The sequence below is a fragment of the Eulemur rufifrons genome, chromosome 14 (genome assembly GCF_041146395.1).
Source record: "Eulemur rufifrons isolate Redbay chromosome 14, OSU_ERuf_1, whole genome shotgun sequence".
Taxonomy (NCBI): domain Eukaryota; kingdom Metazoa; phylum Chordata; class Mammalia; order Primates; family Lemuridae; genus Eulemur; species Eulemur rufifrons.
Window position 1 is genome coordinate 21,822,491 of NC_090996.1, and position 12,982 is coordinate 21,835,472.

General features: G+C 42.3%; 1 protein-coding gene across 4 annotated transcripts in view; it reads right to left on the minus strand.

The window, feature by feature from the left end:
• Positions 1 to 8,392, minus strand: part of METTL9 (methyltransferase 9, His-X-His N1(pi)-histidine) — a 43,683-nt gene extending 35,291 nt beyond the window's left edge. For 2 of the 4 annotated variants that reach the window (XM_069485985.1, XM_069485983.1), the window contains exon 1: positions 8,296 to 8,392. In XM_069485985.1, coding sequence (XP_069342086.1) covers positions 8,296 to 8,340 — 45 coding nt within the window. In that variant the 5' untranslated portion in view covers positions 8,341 to 8,392. Of the gene's footprint in view, positions 1 to 5,981; positions 6,393 to 8,295 lie in introns of those variants that run through there. The other 2 variants (XM_069485982.1, XM_069485981.1) reach the window with 2 other exon arrangements.
• Between the last annotated feature and the right edge of the window lie 4,590 nt (positions 8,393 to 12,982).

Consider the following 12,982-nt stretch of genomic DNA (forward strand, 5'->3'; position numbering starts at 1 on the left):
GATAATGTGGTATAATAAAAATAAATGTTTGGTCTTTGTCCCAGGTTCCTGGCAGAGAGTTTCTAAAACCCTTAGGGAACCTCCAGAGTGATAAGAATATCTCTTGTACACTAAGGAGATGGCTAGACCTTGATTGCTTCAGGATAGGGACCAAGCCAATAATTTCAACAATCATGGCTATGTAATGAAACCTAAACTACAGGGTTCTGGGAGCTTCTGGGTTGCTAAACACATTGATATGCTGGGAGGGTGGCTCACCAGAGGGGACAGGGAAGCTCTACACCACGGCCCACCCTCCCATACTTTGCCCTGTGCATCTATTCCGCTTGGCTGTTCCCAGGTTGTATCCTTTATAATAAACCAATAAATGTAAGTAAAGTGTTTCCTAAGTTCTGTGAGTCATTCTAGCAAATTCTCAAGCCTGGGGAGGGAGGGAGGTATTGTGGGAACCCTGAATTTGCAGCCAAGTTTGACAAAAGCACTGGTAGCCTGGAGACCGGGACTTGCAGATGGCCTCTGGAGTGAGGGCAGTCTTGTGGGACTGAGCCCTTAACCCTGTGGAGTCTGACCCTAACTCCAGGTAGTTAGTGTCAGAATAGGACTGAATTGTTGGACACTCAGTTGGTGATGGAAAGTTAGAAAATTGGCTGGTGTCAGAAAAAAGACACTGCAGGTAAGATTTTTTTTTCAACTTTAAGCTTTACAAAAAGCATGCACAAAATAAATAAAAAGGCCAGAACTTCAAGCAGTTGTCCCATTCTCATCTAACTTACAAACTGCAAAATCTTCAACTAGTATTGTATACACAGCTACGTAACTTCAAAGTCTACACAGAGCCCCCCCAGAGTGGGGGCAGTTTCCTATGAAGAAAGCAAGCCTATTTTCACCACCCCTCAGACAACACAAGGTTTACCTGGAGGAGCAAGCAGTTTTTTTGGAAAAGCCTAGGCCTTGAAACCAGGCAAAGCTGGGTTCAAAACCCAACTCTACCATCTATGAGCTCTGTGCTCTTGAGCAAGTCTCATCTCTCTTAGCCTCAATCTTCGGTCTGTAAACTGGGGATGGTACCGCCTCCCTCGGAGAGATGTTATGAGGATCACAGCGGATAACATATTTAAAGTGCCTGACACACAACAGAAGCCCAATAACTGTTCATATTTCCTTCCTCTTCCTGTCCAAGGGAAAGGCTGGTCAGAGGAAAAGTGCAGTTCAAGGAAATGCCTAAAAACCACACTGTAGATCTGGGCACACAGCCATTCTCAAAAGAAATGGGTAACCAAAGACCTGAAACATTTAGTGCCACCAAAAACAATCAGAAAAGCTCCACTGCTTGAGGTCCATGAACATAGCATCTTTTCTACTACCAGGGGTGATCAGACCAAGCCTGCTGACACTGACCTTGACAGCCAAGGATTCAAAAATCACATTCTAAGATTCTACAGTGCAAACAAATCAGTCCAGACATTTCACCATTGACACCTGCTTGCATCTAAGCACAGCACAGGCATAAATATTCAAACCATTCACCATTTTCCTACAAATGATGCATACCCAACTCAATAACCTCTTTATATGAGATTTCAATGCAAAGAGTGACAGACACCCTCACAACCATGGGAAGAAATGATTTATACAGATGAGATTATGTCTTGATTTAATAAATTACTGGCAATCCTCATTTCCAACTCACTCACTGTTAGTATTTTATAATCCTAAAATTTTAACAAAGCTTCGGAGGGTCTAAACAACAAAGCCTTTTTACTAGAAGTTACTAGGATCTTCTAGTGCACCTTTAAAGGGGAACACAAAGACCCTTGGTATGTCCAGCAAAAGAAAGAGATCCTATGAAACTGAAGCAAACACTTGTTGGGATTTCAACACAGGTTATAAGGAAGGAAAGAAACCCCTTCCAAAGTCTCTTTCGTATTCAGCTGCAAAGGCCTCCAAACTCTACAAGGCAGTTCAGAGGAGGACACTAATCCATCAGTGTCATCTGGCTAGCTGGCTGACTATTCTTGAAACACTGTTAACTCATGTCTGATTTCAGTCAGCCTCCACAAGGTAAATGAGGGGTAAGGGGGACAGGAAACTGAATCTGTCCTTTAGCACAACGTTTGGCTGTGATATCCATGTATTTTTTCATTTGGAGAAAAAAAACCCAAATGATTTCAATTCTATCTTGAATTCATCATCACTGGTGGCATAGCACAGCTTACAAAAGAAGGTGAAAAAATAAGTCACAGTTATACACACACATGAAATTTTAAGTTACACCTTAATAATTCCGGATCTTGAATGTTATCTGTGCTTTCAAAAAACCTTGCAGTAAGTCACCTGAAGAAACTGTGCCGGTCTGGCTCCATCAAGTTCTATAACAATTCTTTCACTCCATCAATTGAGATGCTGCTGAATGACTGTTATTACCAAGAACCTAGTTAGTGGGGCCTCAGGGTACTTTCAAGTTTCAATAGCTCCATAATAGTTGCATTAACTTTAAGTACTAGGTGCAATGCATCAAAAAGAACTAGATTCAGAAAGTTTTTTTTTTTCCTTTTAAGTTCTCAGTTTGCCAACCTTGAAAAGTGACATCTACTAGTTTCTCACTGCCTGGCTCTACTTTACCCAAGAAGTCAATAGACTCACTCTGCCACCTGTGATTAATAAGAAGATGCTGATTATGGAAGCTGGGAATTTTCTCTTGGAAAAAGTTTTTCTTTTTTTTTTTTTCTGTAAAAGGACAGATAAGTAAATATTTTAGGCTTGCAGGCCATACTGTAGCAATTATTCAACTCAGCTGCTGTAGCCCGGAAGCAGTGGCTCTGTTTTAGTAAAACTTTATTTGTAGACAGTGAAATTTGAATTTCATATATGAAATTTTCATGTGTTATGAAATATTATTTCAATTTTGTTCTTGCTAACCATTTTAAAATGCAGAGCTTTTCCTGTTTCACAGGCTGTATAAAAAGTCAGTGAGATCAATTTGGCCTGCAGGCCACGTCCCTGTTCTAAGTGGAGCACTGTTTCTCCTGCTTGCCCAAAGTGAAACATAATCCCAGTTTTGAAGCCAGCACACCAAACCAAGTTAATAAAATGGAGCTGCTACTATAGTTTGAGAGAGATTTTAGCCCAAAGGAGCTGTGCATCTCCAGGCTATACTCACGAAAGAGCACTTTTTAATGAATAAACATTGCCCCAGATCTCTTTTAACCATAGAATTCTCCATGGTAATTCCTTAATAAAATAACCAGAAGGAAAAATTGTGCTGAGCATGGTTCAATCAAATCCATTACCCTACTTTCATGCAACTCCAAAAGAACCAGATGTGGCTGGCTACGGAACTCACACACCCAAATGAACACCAGAAGACCTTGTATAAAACTATTAATTTGAAAGAGGAAAACAGGCCGTGCGCCGTGGCTCATGCCTGTAACCCTAGCACTCTGGAAGGCCGAGGCAGGAGGATCGCTTGAGGTCAGGAGTTCAAGACCAGCCTGAGCAAGAGCAAGACCCTGTCTCTACTAAAAATAGAAAGAAAGTAACCAACTAAAAATATATAGAAAAAATTAGCAGGGCATGGTGGCACATGCCTGTAGTCCCAGCTACTCTGGAGGCTAAGGCAGTAGGATTGCTTGAGCCCAGGAGTTTGAGGTTGCTGTGAGCTAGGCTGACACCACGGCACTCTAGCTTGGGCAACAGAGGCAGACTCTGTCTCAAAAAAAAAAAGGGAAAGGGGAAAACAGTTAAAGTTGCTTCACAAGCAACAAAGTTATAAGGCAAACCCAGGATCCTGGAATATAAAGCTGGTAAGAAATCAACTCAGCCATGATGCAGAAAAGACAGTATCCTACTTTACTTTATCTCATGGTGGTTTCTACACACTTTTCTTTTGTGCATTTTAATGTTTATTCACGGACAATTATTTTCATAAATGAATGTATTCACCTTAAAATAAGGTCTGGATTCATTATTCTAAAAGAAAAAAAAAGATCCCTCCTAAATATTCAGAAAACATGAACCATGTTAAGTCTTCATCCTGGAGAAATTACCTGTCAAATTGTTAGTGCAACTAACTGGTTAACACACATGCATAGTCACATGCATGCACACACATACACATTCTTGAGTATCTCAGGAAGCATAACAAAGTAAATGGGGCACCTGAACTGGTATTGGTTTTCATTAGACTCTGACAGATTTAGCTTTAAAAAGGTACACAATTAGGAAGTATCCTCTGTTGGAACAGGCTCCACAAAAATCACACTCTTTCAGTAGTTTTTCAATTTTTAAAATTAAGTGCAATTCTTTCATGAGCTCTGCAAATGTTATGGACTGAAAATGTATCGAGTTGCTGCAGTAGAGTTAATCAGGACAAGTGTTACCATAAACACCAACAACTAAAAGACTCAACCATAATTCCACTTCAATGAAAACAAACCTCTTTTTTTCCTATCCACTGCTTCTTAAAAATGACATTTCTAATTCATTGTTCTATACCATTAGCCACGTTCCATATAGATATGTGACATTCTGATAACTGTACAGTCAACAATACAGTACTTTGGAGTTGTTTCTGTAACAATGGACTAGTATAATTAATCCACAGCAATAAATGTGGTTTTACAATTTAAGATTACAAAGTTTATGTACACATCTAACAATATCATAATAGAAGGGAGAAAGGAATAGATCACCTAAAAAATTCCAATCACTGGAGGCTTTCAAAAAAATATAGACATGCAGCATCCCTTTAAAAATACAAAAAAGCCAATATAAATATTTCCTAAATAAAAACTTTACTTTCCTAAACAAATTGCTTTATGTTCTTCTTCTTAGATAATTCTTTACCTTCATTAAAACACATGAAATAAACCAGGTTGTAAATTCTCCGAACACCTGGCATAAGAAGAAAAGTAACACAGGAAAATGAGAAATATGTGAAAATGATGAGACACAAGATGGGAATAATTAGTTACTGCTCCCTGGAAAGACAAAATGTACCATAAATGCTAGCGATTACAAGCCAGCACTCTGGCAGAGTTCAAAAGCCTCTTTTCAATGACTGTAACGTTAACTGCAAAGTACATTATGGTCAAATATGAAATATCTCACTCAATTCTACAGCTGACCTGTACATGCTTCTTTAAGTGGCACAAAACTGAGCTCATGAAAGACTATCTAACCAGTCACATCACATTGCTCACGAACCATAACTACAACTTAGAATTCGTTCCTTCCTGGTACTGTTTTAAAAACCCTTCCCGTAAAAGCTTGCATCATCTTCCCTCTTATCACAATCTTTCCAGTCCGCTAACTAAATCGAAGTTTAAAGACCTCCGTTAGGCAGGGGCAAGGTTCGGTAGGATGGGAGGGAGGACCTGTCAAACACATTTTTTTAAGTGCTTAGGGAAAATGTCCCCCGAATAAGCCCGGAGAGTTAAATGGCTCACGAGGCACGGGTAAATTTCTTTATGACCCTTTGTATGTTCAGAGATTCAGCTGGACAAAAAGAGGGACTGGCTTTTCGTTTTGTTTCTTAGGGGTTAGCAAGGTTGCACGGGGTGATGGGCTTGGTCGGGTCTTTTCTAGCTCAGGCCCCGGTGCCAGATGGGTGCCCCTGGCCACGCGCCGGCCCCAAAGTTCCTCCAGTCCCGCCGCCGGGCGCGGACGTCGAGGGGGCCGAGCGTCTGCAACCACCGCCTGGGACCCAGGAACAATGCGGGGCTCCGGGGCGCCCACGCCCGGGCCCGGGGAGGGGGAAGGGGAGGCCGTCCTCCGCCTGCGCCGCCTAACAAAAGGCGCCGCGGGACCGGGGCCGGGGGAACCGGGGGTGGCGGGGCGGGTGCCCGGCAGGGAAGACGCAGGGAAAACTTTGAGGGGCCAGGGCGGAGGGGCGAGGGCCGGGCCGCCCCGCACAATAGCAGGCCCAGCGCGGGAAGGCCGGGCCGCCACGCCCCCGCCCCGGCCCCGGCCCCGGCCCGTACCTGGTGGTTCTCCTTCCTGCTGCCCGCGGCCGCCGCCGGCCCGCCGGGGCCGCTGGTCATGTTCACGTACAGGGAGCGGGTGAGCGGGCTCCGCAGCGTCCACATCCTCCGCGCCAGCCACACGGACGCCAGGCTCAGGCACAGCCAGCCCACCAGCAGTCTCATCGGGGGCCGCGGCCGCTCGCTCCGATCACCGCCGGCGCCGGGGCGAGGAGGAGGAGGCGCCGCCGCCTCCGGCCACCGCCGCCGCCGCCGGGGCTCGAGCCATCGCGCCCGACTTGCCCATCCAGCCCCTTCAGGGCCGAGGCGGGGGGTGGGGAGGAGCAGCCGGCGCACAGCCTTGTCACCTCCCCCTTCCCTTCCGCCTGCGGAACGCCGTTGCCGCCGGCGCCGCTTTCCACCCGGACCAGGCAGGAGCCGCTGGGGCGCGTTCTCTCCGGGCGCGCGCCCCGCGTCCAATGAGCGGCCCGGCCGGGAGACGGGACAAAGGGAGCGCGCATTCGCTCGGCGCGCGCTCCCGCCTCCCGTGTCTGCCTCGGCCTCTGATAATGGCGGAGGTGGTTTTAATGTTTTTAGGGCAGGGGAGATCTCTTCCGAAGGCGGTAACTGCAGCCTCCTTGCCGCTGCAAGGTGGTGCCCGAAGGACCTCTGGTCTTTCCTCGCCTTAGTCGCTGCCTCTCTACAGTCATCCCACTCCCCAGCGGGACTTTCACCTGATCGTGCCGATTGTCCCCGGGGTGAAGTGGGGTAGTCTCATCCCTTCCGTACATCCTGACCCAAGTCCTCCCCAGAGACGAACGCTGCCAGTTCTTGTTACCAGCTCAGCTGCGTAGTTTCCAATTTGCATTTATAGCCGACCAGCCAGAACCCCACCCCGAGGGCCTCCACCCTGCTTTGCAGGAAGAATCTAGGGGGAAAGGATGCCACCAATCCCTCCCTTCCTCTTCCTTTCCCATCACCACTACCTGCCTGTCCTGTTCCTCAAGCGTGACAAGTTGCTGGCTACGTGTTTCTAAGAGGCAGGAGTGACAGCTCTGCCATTGTTGGAAGCTACTGCAGCTGGTGCACGCAAAAGTAATGTTTTGATGTATTGATAACCCTGCCCAAGAATGAAGACCCCAAATTAGAATCCCTGGCTGCCTCGTTTCCTTGAACTAACAGACGGAAGTTAGACCCAACACTCTTAAAGCGAACTCAGCTCTGGGAGCGGTCTTTACCCGGATGTTTCTTTGATCATTTATAGCACTAAGAGACCGAGCAACGTTTCAAAACTGAAGGGTTACACTGTGTTCCTGTGTCTGCAGTTCTTCCTGCTGCTACCCAAGCTACAACTAAGGAGTAACATATTTCATGGGGCCTCTAACTTTAATAATACTTTAGTAGGTTTGCTTGGAAAATGCTTTTAACTGCACCAGAAATAATGTAAATGCATTTTATTTTAGTTCAAAGTGAAAGAAGTAAACCTTTTGGTTAATTCCATATTGCCCTTCAGGGATTTTCATTTATGAATAAGTGGGGTGGTGATCTATAGATGGGGAACAAAATCACTCCTTACCCATCAACACCTTAGCTTCTGAGAATCTCGTCTTGGCACCTTTGGCTAACTGGAATATCTTGTTGCCTAATGTGACAGACTATAACCAAAAAAAAGGATGAGGCACACGGTGGGAGGGAGTGTACTTTGTGTTCTCTCTTTCCAGTATGCCCCCTAACTGCTTCCTGCCAAACAACCTGTGACTTACTAAATCTAGTTCAAACCTCTAGTGGTCCTGACCCAAATCTCAAAAAGGTACTATAGTAGCAAGTCCAAATAACTATTTGTTTATTATATAGACTCTCCTTCCCATCTCTTGGAATCAGTGTCACAGATAAAGCAGCTCTGTCCCAAAAGAAAGCCTTCATCTTTTTAAAGTGGGAGTAAAAGCAGCAGGGGTGCATAAAATGGCATATTTCATTTCTGAAGACAAAGGAGACAGAAAGGTTTGCCCCAACTATAGAGTAAGCACACCAAGCTGTAGCTCAGAGACTGCAAAATGTGTCAGATGAACAAGAAGCAAGTAGATGGCTGCTGTAGTCAGAAAGATTTGGGGTTAGTTGACTGGCACGAAGCCTAGCATCTCAAAGGAGCAGATTTTGCTTTATACCTGAGCAGCCGGCCTGGAAAAATAAATCACCCATACATTTAAAATACTCTATAACATTCACAAAATACTCAAATACATGCTATTTACATTTAGCAAGCACAGGAAGCAACTAAAGCACAGCGTGATCAAATGATTTGCCTAAAGGTAGCAGAGCAAATTTAACAGCAGACCTTTTCATAGAACCTGGTATCCCAGCTCATGGTCCTTCGATCCATCTAAGAAGCCTTGCTGTCTCTCTCTTTTCAGAGAGCCTCCTGAATTACAAATGAGGAGGAAGGAAAACAGCAAGAGTAAATATACTAAGCAGAAGTTCAGATTGCCCTTGGGGACTGCCCCCTTCCTTCATCTACTAGAATGTCACTACTGTATATTAAAACCTCAGTTATCCACAATGGAGAGAAGAGGCACACAAAATACAAAAAGCCAAATATGAGCCAATATCCTTTTTAATGTGGCTTTGAAATGCAGTCAGTGATATTCAAAAGACACATAAATAACCCTCTATGCCAAGCTCTCTGCTCATTGATTCAGGTGTCTAGCTTGGTTCACAGCTCTGCACATAGGTCAAAAATTTTGGCTCTACCACTTTCCTATCTATCTCCAGGCAATAACTTTTTGTTGTTCTTCTAAGCTACAAGGTATGGCATTTTCATGTTCTCTTTTCCGTTACAAAGTATAATGTTAAAAGAACCCACAGGGAGAGAGACTCGGATCTATTGAGGGCACAAAACATTCTGGTCATTGTTGGTCATTGTTATCTCCTTGAAGAGATATTGGTCTAAAAAGAACTCATATAAACGCATTTTCATGGACAGATTATTTTATGCTTCTTAATAATGTTTCGTACACTTTCAGCAAAAGATGCAAGTTTTTGCCAATATATTCAATAGAATGTGTCCTGTGGTTATTAAGTGATAAGCACCTCTAAAAAATAATATTAGTAAATATATTCAATAATTTTTAAATTAATAAATGTAGGGGATTTTTGTCTGCAATTAGTTGATATAATTTCAATCATATGCAATGACATCACTGTGGCCTCCAATTGATAAATTCTAAGTCATGGTGAAACTGCAAACAGGTTTTAAAAAAAAATAGTAGCCTGAGTTGAACCAGGAGTCAGAAGAACTGTAGTAGCAAACACAAATAACACAGTGTACTTCCTTGGATAACTCCCAATGCTACTTATTAGCATAGTCGTTTATCATCTGCGCTTCTGAGAGATTATCTGGGTTTGAAGCCTGGTTTTATGCCTCTTGATTACGTAATTTGAGGCAAATTACTTAACCTCTCCAAGTCTCAGTTTCCTCATCTGTAAAATAGAAACAAGAATGATGGTTACCTATATCATAGGGATGTGGCAAGGATCATATTATGTACTCACTATAGAGGGCTTAATGTAGTGCCTCAACACATAGTAAACACTCAAAAAAGTTTATTCGTTCTTGTTTTCACTTTAACTTGGATAAATAAACTTCTTCTGAGCCTCCCTTTCCTCGTCTATAAACTGTGAGCCTTGATTCCGAAGTGTCTGCTTCACAAGATAGCCATGAGAATCAGATGATCTGAAAACTTCATAAACTGTGAAACATCAGCCCAGATTATCCAATGAGGATGCTCTTGTCCTAATGTGACTTTGCTTTCTGCAAAGCTACTCTCCATAAAAGATTCTCTTAGAATCCATTTTGATAGCTTCTCTTAATACTGTGTCTATCCTCGGACCCCTTCATGACACTTCAAACTAACTAAGGAGGAGGGAGAAAGGAATATAAAACACAGAACTATAAAACATTCAAACTTAAAAACACAAAATCAGGCAGCAAACTCAAGTCATCTATTTGTCAAGGAGGCCTGTCATTTTAGTGGGAAAGTCTTTTCCCCTCTGATGTAGAAAATTCTTCCCAGCTGGCTCATCTGTCTACCTCTGTGCTAGCCATGGCCGTTCACCTGCTTACAGAACCTTCTGAACTCCCACGGCCTCCCTCCCATGTCAGTCTCATGCCTGTTTCAGTGTATGTCAGGAATAGCACCAGAAAGACAAAGAAATTCCACTTTCACCTACTCCATAAATATTTATTGAGTACATGCAATACACCAGGCACTGGACTTAGTGGAATAAAAAGCAAAATAAACACAATAAACACGTTCGTAGAGCTTACTGTCCAGTAGGGAAGCAGACCCAACCAGTAATCATGCAATGAATATATAATTACAAACTGCTGAGTGCTAGAAAGGAATTGTATATTGTTAGGAGAACTTAGAAGGGGCTGACTTATTTGGGGGTGGGAGGAAGAGAGTGTTCAGGGAAAGCTGCCCTGAGGAAATGTGCTTTGTGGTCCTCATTTTGACATCCCCTTGCTAAGCTTGAAAGTTTACAAGTGTTCCGAGTTCCTCCTGGATGATGGGTGTACCCAGTAACTGTGAGAACAGAAATGGAGTCCTCCTCGGAGCATTCCGGCATGCGTGGAATTACAGTGTCCCTCACACACACTCCAGGAGTTTGGAAGAACACGAAATGAGGTCATGTCTGCATAGCCGTCTGCACAATGCCCTCTACACAGTTGGCTCTCAGATAGTAGCCATGGTTATTACTATTGAACCGAAAGGCTGAAGTGAGCCTAGCCCTTCTTGGGCAAACTACCTAAGCAGCCCCAAAGATGAACAGCCATCTGCTTTAAACATAAGTCTCGCACAAGACAAATTCCATTAAGGAGAGTCCTTCGACCTAATACTTAACTAAATCCCAGACTCCACCAAACTAATCAGTTTCTCAAACAGAATTGTGTGAATTAGTTATTTTAATATATATTTTTGTATCCCCTAGGTTGTCCTTTTTTTAAGGCACAAGATTCTTCATGATATTAAAGGCATGAACTTGATGGGTCATAAATAAATTGATTAATTCTAACCGATGGTGGTACAACCGGCATCAAACAGGAGTCGTATGTAGTATCTTAAGGAAATTTGCTATTTCAATTTAACACCCCCCGTGACTCAGTTTTTTTGCCTACAAAATCAGCCACTTCTGTTTAGGTTGTCTATACATGGGACTGCTTCTAGGGTCCTTAAAAGAAATCTGCATGTATAACAACTTAAGCTACTTAAAAGAATATATGTATTTTTAAATATATTTCAACTAAGGTCCTTCTATTATAATAGCAGGTCTATGAGTCAGAGCTCTGATAAAAGAGAGTTGTTGTTTTCATTCAGTTTCTAGGGCATTTTCAAAGGTCCAAATATCTTTCATCTGGTTTTAAATATACTTTCAAAAAAACCCTATCCTGGGCCTCCTAATTGTTGTCTTCTTATGTATGTGGGTTTGGTCTTCCAAAGGGCTGCTTCCTCTCCACCCAATTCATCATGTAACTCCATGCCACTGTGTTTTGATACATTTATTTTGAAACTATAAAGTCTCCCTTGTTTGTGACTATGAAACATTCAAACTTATGGTTTATACGAAATACATGAAAAAAAAGGCACTATACTACTAAAACTTAAAATCTAAATATAATACACCAAATGTATATGTACACAAACATAAGTGATCTTAAAGAGTTTGTGTAACATACCACAGAATAACCACATCTCTGCTGGCATGAAAGAAAACCATTATTTTATTTTTGCACAACCAGAAACTGGTCAGAAAATGAGGAAGAATACGTTTATGAAAGAGGATACTTGAGCAATTAACCAACCTGAAAATCTGACAAAACTCTCTCCCTTCTCTGGTGGAAACCATGATTGATTTTTTTAATAGCCACGGCTAATCTGAGCTTGTTTTACAACTTAGTCTAGGATCTTCCTCAAATGTATTGTGTACACAACTCATTCAATCAGAGGAAAGGCATTTGGCTATTAGATAACCAAAACCACAGCACTGTCAGACCCCCAACGGTTTTCATCTCCCTTTATGGTTTCCCCTGATCAAGCATTCTTTGTTCCATACAGTTGCCTAAGATTGACAAAATCAATACTGAACACAGCTATTAAGTTATTCTACAATAGAAACTTTATTTCTAAATTCGTTAGCTTTCTATGCTCAAGTCTCTTGAAAAGTTTGAGATGTGAAAGGAGCGGGCATTAGAGATTAGCAACTTCCCCCACCAGAAGAATTTTCCCCCTTCAAATTCCACTTTCCCCCTCTCACACCACACCAGGGGCACAGGGAAGCCGGCTTTGCTTAGGAACGACAAAAAAAAATGTAGTTTGTCATATGTAAAGATAGAAGAGTCTGTTTTCCCTCCAGGAAAAATCCGCTCTATAACCAAAACGATAAATAACATTGGAGCCAAAGTTGCTGCTTTTCAGACAGCTTACAATTTAAACACATTGCTTTAGATTAGTTATATGCACTTTTTGCTTTCATAAAGAGACATATTTACAAATAATTTCACTACATCTACAATGTTCATCATGATTAGTCAATGAAAGAAGCCTTCAAGAAAAATTCTAAGTTTTCTGTATGCAGTTTGATAGTACATTGGAATTATGTTGAGAATCTGCAACATCCTGTTTGATTCATTGCTGGAATTTCTCCATGATTATACTTTAAATGGCAGCACAAATATGGGTGGACTTTCATCTTGACAGATGGTAAATCACATCGTATTTGAGGACATCTAGTATCTGTTAGCTCCTTTTCCTTATTTAGAACTCATATACGTTTGTACACAAATATCAAGAATACATTATTTTCTGACATATATATAAGATCGTTTCAAGAAAAAGATTTTAAGTCAGGTCTTTTTGACATGTTAGGTGCTACGTGGAGTGAATCATAAAATTACCCTGAAAAAACTCTGGAAATAGAAAAATAAAATTACTGAAAATCAAACTTTTTAAAAGCATATATATGAT